The 22,564-nt window shown below is 37.8% G+C and overlaps 1 protein-coding gene across 7 annotated transcripts in view; it reads left to right on the top strand.

Moving 5' to 3' along the window:
* Positions 1 to 22,564, top strand: part of ANK3 (ankyrin 3) — a 375,167-nt gene that overhangs the window by 298,524 nt on the left and 54,079 nt on the right. For 5 of the 7 annotated variants that reach the window (XM_027530609.1, XM_027530610.1, XM_027530612.1 and 2 more), the window contains 7 exons: positions 11,602 to 11,813; positions 13,377 to 13,584; positions 14,630 to 14,726; positions 15,346 to 15,574; positions 16,189 to 16,314; positions 17,068 to 17,190; positions 18,731 to 18,812. In XM_027530609.1, coding sequence (XP_027386410.1) covers positions 11,602 to 11,813; positions 13,377 to 13,584; positions 14,630 to 14,726; positions 15,346 to 15,574; positions 16,189 to 16,314; positions 17,068 to 17,190; positions 18,731 to 18,812 — 1,077 coding nt within the window. Of the gene's footprint in view, positions 1 to 11,601; positions 11,814 to 13,376; positions 13,585 to 14,629; positions 14,727 to 15,345; positions 15,575 to 16,188; positions 16,315 to 17,067; positions 17,191 to 17,637; positions 17,665 to 18,730; positions 18,813 to 22,564 lie in introns of all 7 variants that reach the window. The other 2 variants (XM_027530607.1, XM_027530608.1) reach the window with 1 other exon arrangement.

The following is a 22,564-nucleotide window of genomic DNA, read 5'->3' as shown; positions in this document are numbered from 1 at the left end:
GAAAAGGTGACAGAAGTGTCATTTGCTGTTTAAGTTTTCCATTATGAATCAAGGTACCCTCTTAATTCTTGTACGATTCCAAAAGACGTGATGTGTATTCAGGAAAGACGGTCACTGCAGAATAAGATGGAAACGAGTTCTTTGTGGCACTAGCAAGCTCAGGAACAAAGGCATCAGTGATTATGCTAGTGAAGCAGGTGTGTTAGCAAAGTTCTACTGAAAGAAGAGGCTAGAATGACACAGAGGACAGTTGGTCTGGGTGTGAAGAACCTGCTGTTACCACTAAGGTATCACGTAGCAGGAGCCACTTTTCTATCTGGCAGCAGACATAAATCTTGTTCTAGCACTTGTTCACTGGTGTTTTCTCGGGAGAGAAAAAGGTACCGCAAAACAAAAGTACTCATTCTGCTCCTGCAAAAGCATCATCTTTCAAGTGCAGCAAATTGAATCCACTTTGAAAGTTTAATTAAAACCTTACTTGAATTAAACTAACAAAGTTCAATTCACCATGTTTAAAATTGTGCTTCTGGTGAGAGGGGATAGGGGGAGAGGGCTGGATTAGGAGTTTGGGATTAGCAGATACAAGCTACTATATATATAGAATCGGTAAACAACAAGGTCCTACCATATAGTACAGGGAACTATACTCAATACCCCGTAATAGACTATAATGGAAAAGCATATGAAAAAGAATATATATATCTGTCTGAATCACTGTGATGTACTGCAGAAACTAACACATTAGAAATCAACTAAAGTTCAATAAAATAAATCGAATAAATTCAGACCCCAAAGGGATGGTGTATAGTTTGTGGTTATACTGGACCTGGGAGTAATATTTATTAGTAAAAGAATCCTTCCTCCTTAGAGGTCTTAAGAATTGAAGAGTTTGAGAAATGCTCAGTCCTGGACTGACCAATACAGTAGCCACTAGCTACATGTGGCCAGAGAGTACCTGAAATAGGGCTAATACAAACTGAGATGTGCTGCAAGTATAAATATAAAATATACCAGAGATATGAAGATTTAGTACCCCCCAACATACATCTCATTTATAATTTCTACATTAATTAAATGTTGAGATAGTAACATTTGGGATATACTGAAATAAAGAAAACATACTGTTAAAAATAATTTCGCCTGCTAAGCACTTCAGTTGTGTCCGACTCTGTGCGACCCCAGAGACGGCAGCCCACCAGGCTCCCCCGTCCCTGGGATTCTCCAGGCAAGAACGCTGGAGTGGGTTGCCATTTCCTTCTCCAATGCATGAAAGTGAAAAGTGAAAAGGAAGTCGCTCAGTCGTGCCTGACTCTTAGCGACCCCATGGACTGCAGCCTACCAGGCTCCTCCTATTCCTCTTTAATTTTTTAGTGTGGCTATTAATTTTTTAATTATATATATGGTGTGCATTGTATTTTTTTAGACAGCACTACCATGGACAGTAGTAGATTTTGCTTTATACATAGTAGGTCTTAAATCTATTAGATTTTAAAATCAAAATCATTACTACCTGAGTATCAAAAGCATGCTTTGAAGATATGTGAATTTTGCTATTATTTTAAAATCCCAATCACTGTATTGGAACAAAATGTTGCTGAAGTTCTCCAAACAGTATTACAGCACTAGGAAAATATTTCCTCACTTGTTAACACTGCTTAACGTTCAGATGAGAGCAAATAAAATTTTATGGTAATATATTTTAGATTAAATAATTACATATATTGTTTTCCTATAAATTGAAGTAGGAAAGGAAAATTTATACTAATTATATAGCTTAACAGAAAATAAAATGTTCATAATTTATTGTCTAACTATATCAATCATATTTTAGAAACATGCTTTTCAGTTAAAAATTGCTACTTTGGTTCTTTTCAATTGAACTGATTTTTACTTTATCAACCATGAGACCTAACAGTGATCTTAAATTGTCAAGTTAGATCGTAGAATCAATAGAGCACTGATAAGTGGAGTATGTAGCTTTATGTTGCACACAGCACCACCTGTTGGAGAAATCTATTACCAATTTTGAAAAATTCTGGAGGAAAAAGTAAAAACTGAACTTAAGCAAGTCAGGACTTTGGTTGGAGTGTAAAGAAAAAAAAAAAAAAGAAAAAGCATGCTAAGAAACTATTAATTGAACCATAACACAATACTAACTTGCTCTCAGTGCATTGCCGTATAAAAGACTTTAAATCAATGGAATGATGCCCACCATGTACATGACTGGACCAGAGCAATTCCATCACTCCTGCTAGTCAGGGGATAAAAACAGGACCAAAGCGGATGAGCAGTACCAATGCCAAGTTTTATACACGTCTGTGCGATGGACTTGCTAGCAATTCCATGTCTTAATGAACCATTATTGGGTTCAAAAATGACATCAGACATCCTGTCACAGATGTCAGGTGGGGGCCTCAGCGCCCTCCAGGGACACTGAAGGAGTATGAGAGACTGGGCCGTATCCTGCAGTGCCTTCGGTGTCGGTATGAATGAGGCCGACTTGCAGGTCTAGGCCCCTCGGAGCACAGTGCACTTCCATGTTTGCGCCACATGCTGAGTTACTGACTGGTGTTTAGCTTTAAGACATTATATCCGATCCTGATTTTGAAGATAGGATTATATTCATTGTTTCTTGTCTGGATATAGTACCAACGGTTAAAAGAAGGGTTGAGGAAAGTTATATAAGGGGGCTAATTGTTTAAAAGGCTTTTTATTTACATAAATAGAAAAGTAATCTAATGTGGAAGAATATTTTTCTAGAAAATAACATAGAGAAGCAGATGTAAAGAATACGAGGCTTCTGCAGTCATAGCAGAAAACCTTAGAATGATTGATTTTTCCAGCGTGGCCAAACATGCCCTCCCTGACTTCTCTTCCTCCAGGAAGCATTCCCTAAAGCCCAGTCTAAGTTAGATCCACCTGGTAAATAGTCTACGGCACCTGGCCTGCCTTCTTCTGTAAGCAGCTTTGAACTTTGCTGTCTTCATGGTGGACTGTAAAGCTCATGTGCGCAGAGAATGGCTCTGACTGGTGACAGTCATTATGCCCCATGTACGTAACAGCTCTTAGCAGTGTTGTCTCTTCATCATAATGTGTTGACCGAATGAAGAAATGAATGACTTTTATCCGGGCATGTGCTGCCACTCTCGGTGATACATTTCCTCAGTAATTTAGTGACCCATATCTAAGAGAGAAAGCAACTTCTAAATGAATGGATGCCACAAATGAGGAGAGGGGGGTCTGGGAAGCAGGAAAAGGGCATGTAATGATTAGAAATTAGTTTTCTAAAAATTAACTTCAAGATATAGGGTCATTAGAAATTATAAGGATTGCTAAACCTGGAGAGAAAACCAAACAGATATGTCATTGTTTCCAGATATTCTGCATCATTAGCCCTCAATTACTTGTGCAAATCTGAATAACAAAGGTCTCTACCTTGGTGTAAAATAATGCTAATTCAGACAGATGAATAGCAGATGCCAGAATTCAATGAGTTAAATTACTAAAATTATGGGACCTTTCTGTACAATCTTTGCAACTTCCCATGAATCTAATTTTTCCAAAATAAAAATTGAAAAAGTTCCTACTATGTTTTCTTTGAGGAAGAAGGGTCAAGTTTATAATTTGAGGGTTTTTTCCTGTAACCTCACAGAGGGCTTGTTCCAAAAGTTGCATGTTCAGATGGAGCTGAACTTTAGTTCCAAGAAATGAATGTCTATAATTTTCTGAAATATTTCAGTATATTACAAGTGTGCTATTGCTCCCCATATTCTATGAAAAAAAAAAATATTAGTTCCTCAGTCATGTCTGACTCTGTGATCCCATGGACAGTCACCTGCCTGGGTTCCTCTATCCAGGGAATTCTGCAGGCAAGAATACTGGAGTGGGTAGTCATTCCCTTCTCCATGGGATCTTCCTAACCCAGGGATTGAACCTAGGTCTCCTGAATTGCAGGCAGATTCTTTACTGTCTGAGCCACCAAATTTTATAGCCAGAGTTAAATACTATAAGTTTATCTTTTATTTCCCTCATTTCTCCCAATTTATCTGCTACCTAAAGTTCTGTTATTGGGAAATTTTCTCTTAAAAACTGAATGAGATTAAAATGATAGCAGTTCTGATTTATACACTTGTAGAGATGCAAAACAGAAATGGTGTGATTTTTCTTTAAAAGAAATCCAAAGTTAGATCTGCCACAGGCAGGCTCTATGGCTCTCCTCTATCCAAGGTTGTATGACCTTGGAAAGAATATGCAACCTGAGTTAGGTCAACAGAGCTGTGCTGGGGGTTTTGTATCATTTATTAGTTATATCTATTGCAGAGGAAAATTTCTTATCCTGATCTTATAAACAAGTAATGTAGGGCTCAGAGTTCAGGAATCTGTCCAAAGTCCAAGCTCACTGGTTTGAGAACTGGATTTGAACCTAAGATACTTGTCTACAAAAACTTTCCACAGACCCATATGAGCTAGCCTGCCCTTTTGAATTCTGATATTCTAAGACTCCATTTTTTTCTCACCACTCATTATTAAATACTCCATTCTTAGAAGAGCAAGCTAAGAGAACATTCACATGACCAGAAATGAAACCCCAGATACAGAAATCATCCTTTGTGAAACCTTTAGCTTGCATTTCTTCTGTAGACTATTCACTCTCAAACCTGCAGATCACAAACAGCCTTTAGAAAACAGATTCCATACAGGAAAGAGAGTCATGGACTCATTTAACCAAGTTATCAAGACATTTATGACATGCATGTAAGAGTGAGGCCAAACTGATCAAGGTGATCGTTTAAATGCTTTAAGAAAAACTTATTTCGTGGGCATGTGATTTCAGTTCTGTTATTTATGGTTCATTGTATTATGACCTTCATAAGCATTCATATTTGCCAAGCATTTTATGATCCTTCTTGCTCCGTTGCAAAATCTCATTTACAGAGAATGCTGTCACACCTTTTACCAAGAAGGAAACTAAATGAGTTACAAGGTACTTAAGAAATGTATCATTCATCAGCAAGGCAAGAATGCTGGAGAACATTAGCTTCCATTTCTCATTCCACTGTCATCAGAGCTTTCTGCTTCTGGAGTGAGCCAATAAGAAGTCATGTCATCTTTTGGATCAGGGTGTTTGCATATCTATCCACTAAGTGAAAGTCGCTCAGTTGTGTCTGATTCTTTGTGACCCCATGAACTATACAGTCCATGGAATTCTCCAGACCAGAATACTAGAAGCTTCTCCAGGGAAGCTTCCCAACCCAGGTATTGAACCTAGGTTTTCCGCATTGCAGGCCAATTCTTTACCAGCTGAGCCACAGGGAAGCCCAAGAATACTGGAGTGGGTAGCCTATCCCTTCTCCAGGGGATCTTCCCAACCCAGGAGTTGAACCGGGGTCTCCTGCATTGCAGGCGGATTCTTTACCAACTGAGCTATCAGGAAAACCCTGATACCCACTACTCATCCATTTATCATTATCTATTCACTACTCATTATCTATCCACTACTTATCTGTTTATCAACCACTAACCAGTGGTTCAGTGTTAAAGAATCTGCCTGGCAAGCAGGAGATGCAGGTTCGATTCCTAAGGCAGGAAGAGGCCCTGGAGAATGAAATGGCAACCCACTGCCACTCCAGTATTCTTGCCTGGGAAATCCCGTGGACAGAGGAGCCTGGTGGGCTACAGTCCACGGGGTTGCAAAGAGTAGGGCACGACTTAGTAACTAAACAGCAGCGGCAGCAAACCATGTGCTAGCAAGCCTGCAAACTGTGTTATATAGTGATTGATGTCCATTGTCTGTGTGGTTTCGTCCCTTCTCCCACCTGGGTCTTAGCTCTAAAGCAGACCAGCTAAGTTAATTTGGGCAAGTCACTTAACCTCTCTGAACTTCAGACACTTACTTCACCAAAATGCTATGTGGGCAAAATAGTAATTGACCTGCCACAAAGTAGACATGCAGTAAGTGTAAATTTTAACCTTCCTCGTGGCCAAACCGATTTCAGAACTCACCTTTCTTTTCCCTTTGATGTCGGTGTATGTAAGAGAGAGAGGGGAAAAAAAAAAAAAACTTTACTAGTAACGGATTTAAAAGAGAGGGATTCCAGAGTCCTTTCATTGTGCAGGCATTAGAATCATCCTGAAAAGTAAGAAGATTTTAATATTTTTTATGCCCTTGTCTCCTTTAATTCTATAGCTATGGAGTGGTTTAGTATTTCCTTTTAAAAATCATTTAAAACTAATAGATATTTATTGTTCCCCCATAAGTACCTCTTCTCATATTGAAATGTCCTTGTTTTTCATGGGATCCTGTTGTCATGTTTTTAATAATTTGGGGTCTGGATACTTAAAGACAGATACAGGGTAAGAGTCTACTAAGACTTTGCTTCTCAACTATGTCAAGTCATAAAGTCACCTGAGTTGAGTAGGGAGGTTTCAGGGTCCATCCCTGGGCTCCCAACTCAGAATCTCCATTACAGAAGCCTAGGAGTCTCTGCTATTAACACATAACACTGTGTTATTTCTGATGTGGCCAGTTTGGGGGCACACTGCTCTGCGAGCTAGGTGACAGAGGAATTGCCAACAGCTTTAAAAGAGATTGAGTACAACACAGAGGGTCCCTGAGCACTGGCAAATCCTAAAAGATGCCAGAAACTGAGCATGAAGCTTCTCCATTTACCACTCTTTGCTGCATCTGACGGGTACACCGCACCTAGTTGGAGTTGCCTAGTGCTTCACGCAAGGTAATGTGGCCTAAGTGTGACAAAGTGGCCTCCGTTACACAAAGTGGCAGTTCTTCCTAAGCCCACTGCATTTGTTTCCAGGGGCAAAACATCTGTTTCTACCTTGTTGTTGTTTTTCAGTCACTAAATCGTGTCCAACTCTTTGCAACCCGTGGACCGCAGCATGCCAGGCTTCCCTGTCCCTCACTATCTCCCTGAGTTTGTCCAAGATCATGTCCATTGAATCGGCGATGCTATGCAACCATCTCATCCTCTGCTGCCCTCTGTCTTCTGCCTTCAGTCTTTCCCAGCATCAGGGTGTTTTCCAATGAGTCAACTCTTCGCATCAGGTGGCCGAAGTGTTGGAGCTTCAGTTCCAATGAGTATTCACGGTTGATTTCCTTTAGAATTGACTAGTTTGATCTCCATGCTGTCCAAGCTACTGTAACTCCTCACAAATGTACATGCACACACAAATAACACTCACAAACACGAGCAGCTAAGAAGTACACATTATCACAAGTGCCCAGAAAGATGTCTTACTCCTTCCAGTGGGTCCAGACTGACTGGAGTAAGCTTAATACTCACAGGATACACACTTGTTACATTTCAGTTTAGGACATCTGTCTTGTTTGAAGGGTGTAATTTCATGGCAGAGTCCATGTAAATTGCTTGCACTATGTGGAATCCTGAGCCATTTCTAAAGGAGGACATAATCATAGCTTTGAGACAGAAGGAAAAAAAGAATCTACTTAGCTGATGGTGATGAGTTGCACAGCAGTTGAAACAAACTATAAGAGCTTTCTCAGTTGGAGCAGACATTATGAACTCCTCTGGGAATTCAGACTTTTTAAAAATAAGCCAAATCATGGGAAAGAAAATATATCTGCTCTGAATGGAAACTTTTATTCTCTGTCAAGTGCTGAATAGGTGAAAACTTGCCCGGAATATTTTCCTGAACAAACTCTTGGATTCCTTCCTGTTTTTTCTATAGTAGGCTTTTAAAATTATTATTATTATTTACTTTTGTTTTCTTTTTCTTCACTAGAGACTCAGTATTTAGGTTTTGATAGAGCAGAGGGGAAGGAGATGGTTAAAAAAACAAATATTGGACCAAGATTCCAGTTCCATCTTTGATCTGGGTTGACCCTGTTTCTCTCCTAGTTAACAGTTAACTTGGTAGTGGTTAATCTGTAAAATGAGAATATGTCACTGATCCAATTACCTAACCATCTGTTTTACCTTCCTACACATTTCTGTGTAGAATATGCCATAATCTCAGCCCTGTGTCTAATAGAGGAGGCAGACACGTTCACAGTGGAGCGATGGTAGGCAGGTACTGTAGGTGTCAGGGGAAACGGAAGGAGGTTTCTGTGAGTAGCAAACAACAAAACAAAAGCAATCCCCTCCCCAAAGTGTAGGGATTGTAGCGATTAAAACCAGCCCAGCATGTAAACCCAAAGGTAACACTCTCTTATTCCCCACCCTCTCTTCACTTCACCTCCAACTCCAGTTCCCAGTGCTAACAGCGTAGAAGGTTTCTTCTGCAAATTTCTCTTATAAAAGTATACCAACATAGATCATGCTTTTCCTCTAAAAAGGATCATACTATGCATGTTGCTCCGCATCTTGTTTCTTTCCTCACTTTACACACATGTCAATCACTACCTGTCTGGCTCCCTCCTTTCCTCGCAGCTCACCTCTAACGCCACCTCCTCAGAGAGGTGTTTCCTGCTCCTGCACCCATTAGACTGTACTCTGCCTGCGGCCGTGACTTTAGTTTGCTCTCTGCTGCACCCCTGGTGACTAGACCAGGGCCAGCACACAGTGTGTCCTCAGTAAATCCTTGGGAAATGGATGGATCTGAATCCTCCAGTCACTTGCTGTGGGAGTGAGAGTGTGGATGAACTGATTTATCAAACCAGTGCCCTTACTGATGGGCACACAGGCTCTTTCAAGCTTTAATCGTTCAAGCAATGCTGCTTTGCCTGTGCTTATCAGAGAATGTCTTCCCTGGTGGCTCAGACGGTAAAGCGTCTGCCTACAATGCAGGAGACCTGGCTTCAATCCCTGGGTCGGGACGATCTCCTGGAGAAGGAAATGGCAACCCACGCCAGTATTCTTGCCTGGAATATCCTGAAAATCCCATGGACAGAGGAGCCTGATAGGCTACAGTCCATGAGGTTGCAAAGAGTCGGACACAACTGAGCTACTTCACTTTCATTTCCCCTTTATAAAAGTCAGAAAATGGGATTGCTGGGTCCAGGGATAGATGCATTTTCATTTTGAATAGAAGATGAGCAATTACACTATCAAAAGATTATTGCTATTCACACCCACCAGCAATGACTGAAAACATCTGTTTTTCCCCAATTTTCTCTGAATATTATTGGTTTTTAATCTTACCCGGAGGTGGGTGTAGCAGGAGGTTGAACTGTGTTTGAATTGGTATTTCCATGTAAATTACGAAGATTGAATATTTTAATAGGTTTATTGGCCGTTTTCTGTGAATCGCCTGTTTATAACATTTTGCCCGTTTGTGCTGGTTTCTCTGTCATCTTGTCAACAACTTGTAGCTGCCGTTAGTACTGAGCATATTAATTCTTCATTTGTTGTGTGGCTGTTACCTTTCCCAGCCTACCTTTTGTCATTCGTTTACTATTTTTGCCATAGAAAGCGTTACATTTTTATACAGTCAAACTGCCTTTTACAAGGAGCTTAGCGCAGTGCTCTGTTGTGACCCAGACGACTGGGATGGGAAGAAGGTCCACGAGGGAGGAGGTATCTGTGTAATATAGCTGATTCACTTTGCTGTGCAGCAAAAACTAACAAAGTTAAAAACTAACTAAAGCCAAAACTTCCCAATTAAAAGAATTTTTTTTAGGAAATAAATGTTATTTAAATTTTATAAAACTGCCTTTTAGGCCTCTGAGTGTCCATTTTTTAACTTTATATTTAATTGGAGGATAATTGCTTTATAATATTTTATTGGTTTCTGTCATATATCAATGAATATGATTCAGAAAATGAATCAGCCATAGGTATGAGTGTCCAGTTTTGAATATGAAAGTTTCTCCTATCCAAGGCTAAAAGATACTATCTTGATTTTTTTTTTTGGTGATATTTTAATTTTTAAGTAATTAAATCTCTTGTCCAAAGGGAATTTTTATTAATATATGGTAAGATATAGTGATTGAGCTTTAGCTTTGTTCTTCCAAATAGATTTTCAGTTATATCAACATCATCTTTTAAATAAACCATCTTTTCCTGACTGAATTAAAGTTTAAATGTATGACTTTGATTTAAATATACTAAATACATAATAGATATATAAAAGTAGATATATATGGACTTAAGTATATACTATATATGTATATATGTGTGTATGTGTACACATATATGAAGGTAAATCTATTTCTTGATTCTATTTTGTCTCCCTGACCTACTTGTCTATTCTTATATATTTCTTATACATATTTAATGTCTCTTTATATAACTCTTTTATTATGATATTTATAAGTTTGCAAATTTTATAAATTTCCCCTTACAATCTTTTCTAAAATACTTTTCTCCTCTTCTTAGTCTCACATATTATTTTGTATGTTGTTTAAAATCATTTATTTTCATTAAACCTATCAGAATTCTGCATAAAGTTGGGCTTTTGAAAGAAATCCATTTGGCTTCACTGTCGGAAGTGGACTGGAGTAAGGGGAGGCGAGGACAGGGAGATGGTTAAGGGGTGGTGTCGGTAATGTGGGTTTCCCAGTGGCACCAAGAGATAAAGAATCCACCCGCCAGTTCAGGAGATGCAAGAATCGCGAGTTCAATCCCTGGGTTGGGAAAATCTCCTGAAATAGAAAACGGCAACCCACTCCAGTATTCTTGCCTGGAAAATTCCATGGACAGAGGAACCTGGTGGGCTACAGTGCATGGAATCACAAAGAGTCAGAGACCTGGTTGAAACAGGGTCTGAACCAAAGGGATGACAGGAGAGTACACCATTTCCAAAAGAGAACCAACTGGACTTTGATCTTGGATATGAAGTACAAAGGAAAGTCAGTCAAAGCTAGCAGACTGGAGGACTGGGCAAGGTGTAAAACAGACCGCCCACCAGAGTTAGGACTACAGGGCAAGAAGTAGGTTTGCAGGTGAACAGACGGGAAGAAGATGTGTCCACTAGTAGGTACATTGAGCCTGATGGATGAAGGCCATTGAGTAGACAGATAGTGGTGATGATACAGATAATTTGGGTAATTTAAAAATATTTTAGGGACGTCCCTGGCATTCCAGTGATTAAGAATCCACCTTCCAGTGAAGGACGTGTGGGTTCAGCCCCTGGTCAGGCAGCTAAGATCCCACATGCTTGCAGCCGAAAGAACAAAACATAAAACAGAAGGAATATTGCAATGAATTCAATAAAGACTTGAAAAATGGTCCACATCAAAACAAATATTTAAAAATATTTTAAAGAGATTTTCAAATAAAGTTCCAGAGTCTTTCACACATAGTGAGGTACTTACTTTCTTGTGAGGCCCTTCTATTTTATGACTCATTCTTTGGACAGTTGAGGGCATTATTATAAATAATTACAGAATTAACATATCTTTTCTTGAAGAGCAGAAATTTGTCCGTTTGTGGCAAAAGGCCAGTTTTTGAAATGTTTATTCCTCTTTAGTAGAAATATTTTTCTGCATACGAATAGCTTTATAAAATATTTTTGCAAAGTTTAGTATTATTTTAAGCTCACTATAGTTTTCTCTATATCATAAAGCTCTGTTTTGACTACTGAATCTAAATAATAGCTGTCAGAATGACACACTGGTTTGTCTCAAGGTATTGTGTAGGTAGGCTTATTCTCATGGCTTTTTCATTCACTTTTTCTTTTCAGAACTTGACAGCCTGGAGGAGTTAGGGAAAAAGCGCATCTGCAGGATCATCACTAAGGATTTCCCCCAGTATTTTGCAGTGGTTTCACGGATTAAGCAGGAAAGCAATCAGATTGGTCCTGAAGGTGGAATTCTGAGCAGCACCACTGTGCCCCTTGTCCAAGCTTCTTTCCCAGAGGGTGCTTTAACCAAAAGAATTCGAGTAGGCCTCCAGGTAATGTTCACAAAAAGTTTTCTCCTTGGTACACAGAGAGAGCATGTGAGCATGTTCTGCTCTGAAACTGCTGTCATGACTCATCCTAATGATACATTGCTAACTGAAGCATTGGGCCATTGGGGGAATCATCAATCTATTTTAAATAAAAAGTATAAAGTTAGCTAAGAGGCTTATCAAAATAGGTACATATTTTAGGGGTTTTCTGTTTAGATGTATCACTTGAAACATCTTTTTTTTGTTTGTATGATTAAAAAAAAGATGAAAGGTCTTTTTTTTAAATCATAGGTTATTGTTTCAGTAATGTGGAGCAACAAAGAAACAAACCATATTGCATTTGGCTTATGATATGCCACATCACAAAAATCAGTAATAGTGAAACTTGCAAGCTTTCAAATTTTAGTTCAAGCAAATCATAAATGATGGGTTTTATCCAACCAGTTGGAACCTGTTTTGGTTTGGAAAGCTGGCTGAAAATCTTGGCAAGAATGGTCTTTCTTGCGTTTATTCATTTCTGTTAGAACCTAGCCAGAACTTTTTTTTTCTTACTGAATAAGGAAAATAACCTGAAATAACTTTGTTTTGTTACTTAATATAGTAATTAATAATTTGACTGAGAGTTCAGTAAACATTTGGACCTACCTTATATTTCAGTATATGAAGTTCCCTTCAACTGTCTCCCCATATTGAATATTTTTCCAAATAGCAAAGAAACAAAAAAAAGAAGAAGAAATTAGCCTTGTTAGACTAGAATTGACATCCATTGAAATCTCGTATGCCTTTTTGTTACTTAAGTCTGGAAACATCCATTTTTACATGAGTATAAGTTGCCTTTGTAGTATTTTACTAAATGCCCTGCATAGATATAAAATATAGTAGACTCAGTGTCTGCTGTCCTTCGGATTAGACCGAGAGGTTTCTCTGCTCTGAGATCTGATTCCCTCGCTTTCATGCAAGCCCAGGCCTGTGTTCTGTTGGGGACATACTCGAGCTGTTAGTTCCTGCTACAGTGTTGTATTTGATTCATTCTTCGCTGAAACATAAAGGAAAAATAAGAGAGATTTTTTTTTTTGCCCCGTAAATTTTTAATAAGTTTTCTTTAAAATAACAAAAGTTCTGGGGGGTTATAGTCTCTTCCATTTCCAAATACCAATAAACATATTAAAATATGCTAAACTTCACTCAGTAAAACCTCTAACATTAAAAAAAGACGGACAATTCCAAGTGTCAGCACATACGCAGAACAACTAGAGCGTTCACACCTGCTGGTGAGAATTAGAAATGGTCCTGCAACCAGCATTTTGGAAAACGGTGTGGCTGTTCTGTTGTAATGGTGGTCATATATGTACCTCAAACAGCAATTGGGCTCTTAGAAGTATAACTACCAGAAATCCATACATATGGACATCACCAGGCATACACAAGAATGCTAACAGCAGAAGTAAGACATTTTTTGGTTGTTGTTTTTGGTCTTTTCCTCCTCAATTAAAAAGTCAACTTTCTGATAAGAGAAAAATGTCCAACTTCATTTAAGTCATTTAAGGTCCTCTCTCTTGTCTCTAGGCCCAGCCTGTTCCAGATGAAATTGTGAAAAAGATCCTTGGAAACAAAGCAACATTCAGCCCAATTGTCACTGTGGAACCAAGAAGAAGGAAATTCCATAAGCCTATCACAATGACCATTCCGGTGCCCCCAGCCTCAGGAGAAGGTGTCTCCAATGGGTACAAAGGAGATACCACCCCCAATCTGCGCCTTCTCTGTAGCATTACAGGTTTGGTTGTTGCTGTTCTTGCTGTTTTTGCCATAGCACTTGCAATGATTCTGTACAAAGACAGAAAGCCTTTTAACATCCCTATCAACATTATAAATAGAGTAGGAAAAAAAAAAAATACATTTTACTTGTCCATCACCTCGTCTCTATTATCCCTGTAATTATTTCTTGAAGATGCTGATAGCATGACCATTAAAATTCAGTGATACCATTTTTCCTGCTTTTAAGTTTAGTGTTAATAATAGAGCTTTTTAAAGGTGATTGAGGGTATTACTGAATTTACTGGAGCATCTAGTAATCTCTCCGTGACTTAGGTTACTGACCTAGAAACACTCCGTAGGCTATAGGAAATTGGATGGACTCTGGGGAAAACAGAGGCTCCCACAGAGCACCAAGAGTAGGGAAGAGCCCAGTGAATACATGATTCTTTTTACCTACTCTGTTCACAAATGTGATCCAAGAGACTAAACATGCAGGGTTTAGGTGATAGGCACCTTTTGTGATAAGCTCCCAAAATCCAGAGCATCATCTGATTAACCTAACGTGATGTTTAACTTAAAGTCCAAGGTTAAGATAGGTTTTCTCATTTGCTTTTTTTTCTAAAGAATAATTTTAATGACTGGTTCCCCTTTTAGCCTGGAAAATTAAATGATTCAGGTAGTATAAAATGGACTTCCTCAACTTTCTGATAGTTCTTGCCATTGTTGTATTTTAAAAAATTATATTGTCTACCTGAAGCAACAAATCTTTGCCCTTGTAGATTGTGGCTTAAAATGAAGTTGTGTGCCCCAAGTTTAAGCCATTCATTAGTATCTAGACAAACAGAAAAGTAATTTTTTATCTAATCTAATATTATCTTACAAGGAGATCACTATAAGCTGGTAAAAGGAAAGGAGAAAGGAAAACCACCTTTAGTGCATGTCATTAATTGAAAGTGTTCAAGTTTTACAAGTTACTAGCTATACAGAAAGAACAGGATCATGATAAAAATTTTACAAGGAGCATATCTATAATAAAGTCAATATATCTGCTGTTGTTCTCTCAGGGGGCACATCGCCTGCTCAGTGGGAAGACATCACAGGAACTACTCCTTTGACATTTATAAAGGACTGTGTCTCTTTTACAACCAATGTTTCAGCCAGGTATGGAAATAAAGGCTTTTAAAAAGCACTAGGAATTATTTTTTATTACCTTTTGGAAAGTAAAAAAAAAATGTTGTGCTTAATACCAGTATGATTATTCTTTAAAATGTTGATAGTAAAGTTGGGCCTAACTCCAGAAATTTTAAATTCACTTGGATGTCATCTTATCCAGGCCTCACAGGAAGCTGTAAGATGGTAAACTTGCTTCTTCCAGTAGACATTCTTAGCAATTCATAAAAACTAATAGGATTTCCTTTCTCTCCCATTTTCTACCATTAAATTCTTGTTCCTTCCAACATGAAGTAATAAATTCTTAAACAGGGGCAGAAAGGAAGGTTTATTATGGGTATGTACAAGATGGGACGGAGAGTTTTATGGAAAGGAAAATAGAGGAAAAATTCCTTAGCATTTTCTTAGCAAAATCATAACAAATAATAAACGTAGGGTTTCTTTGTTTGATATACACAGTAAACATCCTTGCTATTTGTTTAAATGAACAAGTAATGTTTTGGTTTAGTTCCTTTATATACTCTTTTTTTAAATGGTAATTTTTTTTAAGATCTGGCTTTGAAATCTCATTTTTATACTTTTGTTTCTGTCTTGTTTTTGTCTTCCTCAGATTTTGGCTTGCAGACTGCCATCAAGTTTTAGAAACTGTAGGGTTAGCCACACAGCTGTACAGAGAATTAATATGTGTTCCATATATGGCCAAGTTTGTTGTTTTTGCCAAAATGAATGATCCTGTAGAATCCTCTCTGCGATGTTTCTGCATGACAGATGATAAAGTGGATAAAACTTTAGAGCAGCAGGAGAATTTTGAGGAAGTTGCAAGAAGCAAAGACATTGAGGTACCTTGTTTTTCAGCAAGTTCATTCTATTACATTCTCCAGATTCGGAGTTTTCTATTGTGAGGTCATAATATAGCATGTACGATACATTTCAAGTTCGTTGTTAATTTTAGTTTTTGTTTTAAAATTTTGATACAGATTCACTCTTAAATAATTTTAAGTATCTTTGAGACTATTTTATTTGGTTAAAATGCACCACCAAGGAATCTAGGTCATGATCACAATTTTCCTGTGGCTACCTGAGTTATTATCATAGTCACCGTCTACACACATCGCCATGATTTTCCACTTTTCAAACCAGTAATCAGATAAGTATCCAAGAGTCCAAAACAACTTACAGACTCTATGGATAAGTGATTGATGTCAGGCACATTCTCAAATATGTTTAAAATTGGGAGAATCAATCTATAACTCGCTTACACGTCCGTGTTACAGTTTCCAATCACAGTTACTGTGAACCAATAATTATTTTTGTGGTAAATAGATGTAACTGCCCAATCAGAAGACAAATGTGACATAGAAACATATCAATCTTAATGTTATATTGACTTAAAATCTCAGAACTCTTTCAATTTAAATTAGCATTAAATTATGTATTTCTTTTACTCTAATAGGTTCTTGAAGGAAAACCTATTTATGTTGATTGTTATGGAAACCTGGCCCCACTTACCAAAGGAGGACAGCAACTTGTTTTTAACTTTTATGCTTTCAAAGAAAATAGACTGCCATTTTCCATCAAGGTAAATCACCTTCAAGACAGATCCTGTGGATTTTTTTTTTTAATACTGTTAAAGATTAAAAAAGATTCTAATGATTTATTCTGTTTAAAATATCCCACCAAACTTCAATTCATAGGAATGAGATCATATTTTTGTCCTAGTTCTGTGTAAGTGTACTTTTGAGCCAGGAAACCTTTAGAATTAGTGAAAAGCATTTCTGCCTTTTAAACAGTTAAGTGATCATTTATATTTAAACAAATGTTTGTAAGCCCAAGCGATCTAGAGCAATAACACGCATCATATCTGGAATGCTCAGTAATCAAATAATGGATGAAATCCAGATTGAGTATTCATTTCATCTTTATTTCTGGTCAAGCCCAGGACATTCTGAAGAAACCGTTTTCCTCCTCAGAGAACCAAAAGATATAGGGCAATTGTTTTATTATTATTTGCTTCTGTTATTGTTGTTAAAACTGAGGCTTTGAAACAAAAATTATTGGACAGGAAGAAAATGAATACAGCTCAGACTATTGGATTGTCAGGATGAGACAAGCCAATACACCACTCCTGTGTTTAGACTATTGATTGGGCATTCTAAATCTTGCCAAGTTTAAATGTGACTACGTTGGCTGACATGAGATTGTTATCACCTTTTCCCTTTACTTTTCCTGGCTCTCAAAGGGTCCCATAAAACAAACATGCTTAACTCTTACACAGACAGGAATCCTCAGGAAAGTCTCTGTATATAACTGTCAACTACCTTAATTCTTCTAGATTAGAGACACCAGCCAAGAGCCCTGTGGCCGTCTGTCTTTTCTGAAAGAACCAAAGACAACAAAAGGACTGCCTCAAACAGCTGTTTGCAACTTAAACATCACTCTGCCAGCACATAAAAAGGTATCTTTTAATACTGGTTTATTTTAACTTTTTCCCCTGGTCTTGAAGAAGTAGGCCCGTGGTGTGCAATTAAGGAATGCTTTTTAACATGACTAAAGCTCTTGAAACTCAAGTTTTACTAGTCTCTTTGTGTAGATTGACTAAGTCTTGTGACTGTGGTGTCAAATTCTTATGGTTTGTATAATGGAGTCCTCTGTTTATTGCTTCTGCTTCTGCTGGTAGTCCATAGATTTTTTTTTTTTTTTTGCTTTCAAATAATGTCACACATTAATTTGCCATGGATGTGCAGCTCTTGATATTTTTCGTTGGCTTCTTTTGGTTTACTTTGCTTTCTAAGGCAGCTTGCATTTTGTGCTCCCTATTCAGTCCTTTTCATATCCTGATATTCTTTTCCCTGCTGTCCATTATAATATTCCTTGTCTCTGCAATGCATCTTGGGACCAAAAGGAGACAGAGTCAGATCAAGATGATGAGGTAATATGAACACTTCTGCTTTTACTCTATCAGAGATAGACTAGGAACAGAATCTGTATAAAAGAAGGTGCAGAGGGCTGAAGTGTGGGAAACGTATTATATTTTTGCAGATCTTAGCTTAAATGAGGTAAAGGATACATATTTTTTTCTTAAAGAATAATTTACTCTTCCACATATACAGAAGAGTACTTCAGTACATTTGATAAAATTAAAATCCGGCTAATGACTTAAAAAGAGAAACTGAAGTTTTTTAGTTTAGCATTTTTGAATGTGATAGACTGGCATGCATAAATATACGTTTGTGTGTATTTTCACCTAGGATCTACTGTATAACTTTTAAATCAAAGATGGTGATAATATATGACATTTTATGTGTTTTATATACTATAAAAATATGTGCTCAATGGCTATTGATAAATATTTGATATTCTATTAAAAGACATTTATCTTAGCCATTTTTAAGAGTATAATTATTTAACTAAGTTTCATAAGTTATCTCCTAATATTTCTCCAAGTTATATGATCATTGGATTTTTAAAACTCACAGCTCAGTAATATTAAATAGAATCAGCAGCTCTAAGATTCAGTAACACTACTTCAATAAAGCCATTAACCTGTTTGTAATCTCCTCATCTACATTTTATGCCTATGAACATACAGAAACAATAGCAGTAATCGGAATGATAAACTTTGTGTGCCTTTTCCCTTGAATGTACTCACAAAGAGTGAGTGTACATCGTGATGTATGTGCTTTCAATATGAACAAATTTGGGAGAATTTATTGCTCAGCATCAGAAGTCTCTGTAACGCTCGTCTTTTATTTGTAGTTCCCTGTAGTCTGCTGTGTTGGTGCTCTTATATTTTGCTAAGTGATAGTTCTTTGGTTAAGATATTGGGGTGGCGCTGTAGAATCACAGTGGGGAACTAATATTTCCCTAAGAAAATCTGTTAAGAAGAAAAATAAGGATAAACAAGATATCGACGTGCCATTCTACAAAATGTTTCAATCTGATGAAAATGTCACAAGGAACTGGAACATACTCGTTCTCTTCTTTTTCTTTTCCAGACCGAGAAAACGGATAGACGACAGAGTTTTGCATCGTTAGCTTTACGTAAGCGCTACAGCTACTTGACTGAGCCTGGAATGAGTGAGTTTCCTAACACATTTACTAATCTACGTGGATTTTTATAAGAAGAGACATTTTTTCTATACAAACAGAATTTTGGAGTCATGTGAAAGAAAACTCAATGGCAAAAGAAAACTGCCTACAGGAAAATTTTATCATGAGATCTAAGTAATATTTTGTACATAGTTGGAGATACAAGGTACAAACACCCCCAGATCATAGCTTATTAGCTTTTTTTTTTTTTTTTTAGAATTAGAAACATCTATCACTTGACTTTGAAAACCCTGATTTCACTTTGGTTGCTAACTATGTTAGGAGATAATAGTATACCAAGATTGGTTTATATCCATGCTAAAAAGAGAAAACATTTTCATACATGTCAGATAGTATAAAAGATGATAAAGTAACTCTGGTCATTATTTCATTTGCCTTAATATAGGTAGGTCATTCTAGCTTAGTCCTGATTCTTTTTTTCCCAGTTGGCAGGAATTAGATTTTCCTACCTTCGTGGGGTTGCATTTGTTTACTGATTTCTAATTCCTCCCACTCTCTCTCCCTCCCACCCTCTGCTCTTTATTAAATATCAACTCTAAGGTTGGGCTTTACTAGACCAGTTAAACCCTTTTCTTCTCACAGTAAATGTTCACTGTTAACTAGCTTGTAAGTATTAAGGCATCGATTCATCCAGTCATATTCATTCATTTTCTCCCTTTGTATTCCCTCCCCTCTCCTTCCCTCCTCCTTATGGTTATCACCTCCGGTGACCACAGCCCTCAAGATAACCCTCTCCACCAACAGGAACTAAGAGTGTGTTTGACTGATGTGGCATGGTGCCACTTTAACCATCAGAGGAGAATTTAGGCAAACATTATTTTTAAATTAGTGAATCATTTCTGGCTGCTTCCCATTACTCACAGTTACTTGAGTTCAAGGAGGATTGGAAATTTACCAGTAAGAACCACAACTGTTTTTTCCCAGCTTTCCTGAATTCTTGCTTCTGTGGGCCAACATAACATATTAAATACGCAGCAGGAAACTACTCTACTACTTCATTCAGGTGGTCTTAGCATAATCTTCTGGAATCTATCCCCTGGAGAGCTCTTACATTCAGACACAAAACAGGGAGTATAAGAGAAAGACAGGGAGTATAAGAGAAAGGAAACCCAACCACACTCATGAATGTTCTTCCAGATCTCTTTCTTCCCCTAGTATAACTATCCAAATCTTTCCAAAACCGTAAGGGCTGAAATTAACTCTCATTATGCTATAAAGCAGGGAAGGTGTGTGTGTTTAACTAGATGTGTGTATAAATTTCCTGGATAGACGTTTTCCTTCAGATACTACTTTGCCTCAAAGCTAGGGCTTTCGTGGCACGGCTGTCTGGGACTCCCAAGCCACACCCTTAAGCTCTGGACAGGCTGCAGGTACTTGAGGTCAGGTACCTCTGGACAAGCTAGCTCCTGTCTGATTTTTGTGCCCTAAGGTGTTTGGGGAATATATGAGTTGTAAGGTCAGGTGCACGTGCTAACATCAATTGAATTTTTCCCACTTCTGAAACGGTTGCTACTTTTCAGTTAGCTTCATGAAGGTATATGTAGTTTGTCTTCCTTGACTTTTGATAGAAGGCAGAGGGTTCTCTCTTCTCTGTTTTATGAGAGGGAGCATATGGTGGACAGAAGAATGGGAAGGAGTAAGAAAGGACTAAAAGAAAAACTAGGGAAATGTTATGGCCCCTAAATTGGTGTTAGAAGAAGAAGTGAATGCAACTTTTCTCATAGTTCCCTGTCCTTTCCACCTACCCAACCCACCCAACCTCTTAAAAAAAAAAGGTTCTGGTATAATTAAGTGCTTGACATCCAGAATTCCCTTTGTTATAAGTGAAGACTGAAAGTCGCTCAGTTGTGTCCAACTCTTTGGACCCCCTGCCAGGCTCCTCTGACCATGGAATTCTCCAGGCCAGAATACTGGAGTGGGTAGCCATTTCCTTCTCTAGAGGATCTTCCCAACCCAGGGATCAAACCCAGGTCTCCCACATTGCAGGCGGATTCTTTACCATCTGAGCCACCAGGGAAGGCCTTTGTTATAAAGGGTATCACAAAATATGTATCATTAAAGCATAAAATATATAACTAATCAGTAAATTGGCTGCTTTGTGCAAAGCATAAAACCATAGATGTGGTTCAGAAGACTTCTCTGCTTCGTGGAGCCAGACTTGAGTGGTAAAACAGAGATGCTCTGCCAGTTTCTGGTAGTTATAAAAATAAGTCCTTCCTTGAGACATTGAACTGAGCCCAAATCACTGAATTGAAGGAATCCTTAAACCATCCATTTGCAGTGTGGTATTCCCAAAAGAATTAAACACTACTGAGAATTATGACTAGGAGGGGTAATGAATGGGTGAGTTTTTCCTTAGTTCTTCCACTTCTCTTTAGAATAATATGTAAGCCTAGAAAAGGATATGTTCTGAATGTTTGAATTTAAATGTACACTAGGAATGAAAATCTTCACCCTTGTGGGAGTAGCTGCTAATCCAAGGACTGGATTGTAGCAATGGCACAAGCACAGCATGAAGAGGAACGTAAAGATGAAGCAGATTCTCATTTCCTCTTCGAGTTTCATTCCTAACTCTGAACCAGTGCTTTCTGGGAGCAAGACTGTACTCAACTTTGACATAGAACTTAACCCTTGGCAGGCATTCCAAACCTCTGTGACCAGCTGGGTTTGTTTCTTAGAACTGTAGAAATAGAGAGGACTCGGTGTGTGCTTGCCATCCCCCAGCGAGTATGTGGACTTCATCTGTATGTTTCTTGTCCCATTGCCAGAAGATGCTGGTATTAAATTCATCTTTCCTAGTGGTAGGTCTGCCTCATGGCTTCTGCAGTGTTTGGGATGTCCTTGAGTCCCATGAATATTCTGGGAAGGCACCAGAATTGGCCCCTCTGTTATTGATTAAACATACATACAGATATATTCTGTATCCCACTATAGATACTTAAATATGGGGTGTTAAAAATATGACTGTGCTTTTTAAATTTCCCCCATGATACCTTTTGAGAATTAAAAGTATAATGGATTATGAAAAATATCTGAGTGCTATGTGCTTTTTGTCCATAATAAAGACAAACCGGACATGGATACATTCTGTTGCAGAGGGATGTTTTCATATGCAGTATTAAATATTTTCATAAAAATCTCAAAAGGTACCAAGACTTAACATCTCATGGAAAAAGTGTACTCTTCTTTCTAAATGCTCTTGTGAAAGTATTTTTAAAGTTTGCACATTGTGCATAATATGGCATAAAAACTGTATTACTTCTTTGGCTCGTTTGCCATGATATATCGCGCATGAGAAAATGTTTTCAGTTGCTTTGCTTGCTTATGGTAACCATGAACCATATTTCTGGTTTTTTTCCCCTTTTGTGTGTGTGTGTGTGTGTGTGTGTACACATGCATTCTAAAATCATTTCATATTATGTTTCTTTTTTTCTTCACCAAAAGGAATATACTGCATGGAAAAGATCAATGCAAACATTCCTTTTCTTTGTTTTTTTTTTTTCTTTTAAAATTCTGACTCAGAAAATTTCTTGCTCTTATTGGCTTTTTATGGGTGTGAAGCATAACCGAATTGTGCATGGAAGATGCAAATTTAAAATCCAGTGGCTTCACAGTTTGCACATCAGTTGCCTGTCACTTAAAAGTTATTTTGGATTCTGCATGAAATAGGCTTGAGTGGTTTTCTAAAATAACAGTTTTAGACATTTAATGTATAGCTA

The sequence above is a fragment of the Bos indicus x Bos taurus genome, chromosome 28 (assembly GCF_003369695.1).
Source record: "Bos indicus x Bos taurus breed Angus x Brahman F1 hybrid chromosome 28, Bos_hybrid_MaternalHap_v2.0, whole genome shotgun sequence".
Classification (NCBI taxonomy): Eukaryota; Metazoa; Chordata; class Mammalia; order Artiodactyla; family Bovidae; genus Bos; species Bos indicus x Bos taurus.
The sequence above is the reverse complement of the archived record's forward strand: the minus strand, read 5'-3'. Positions and strand labels throughout refer to the sequence as shown.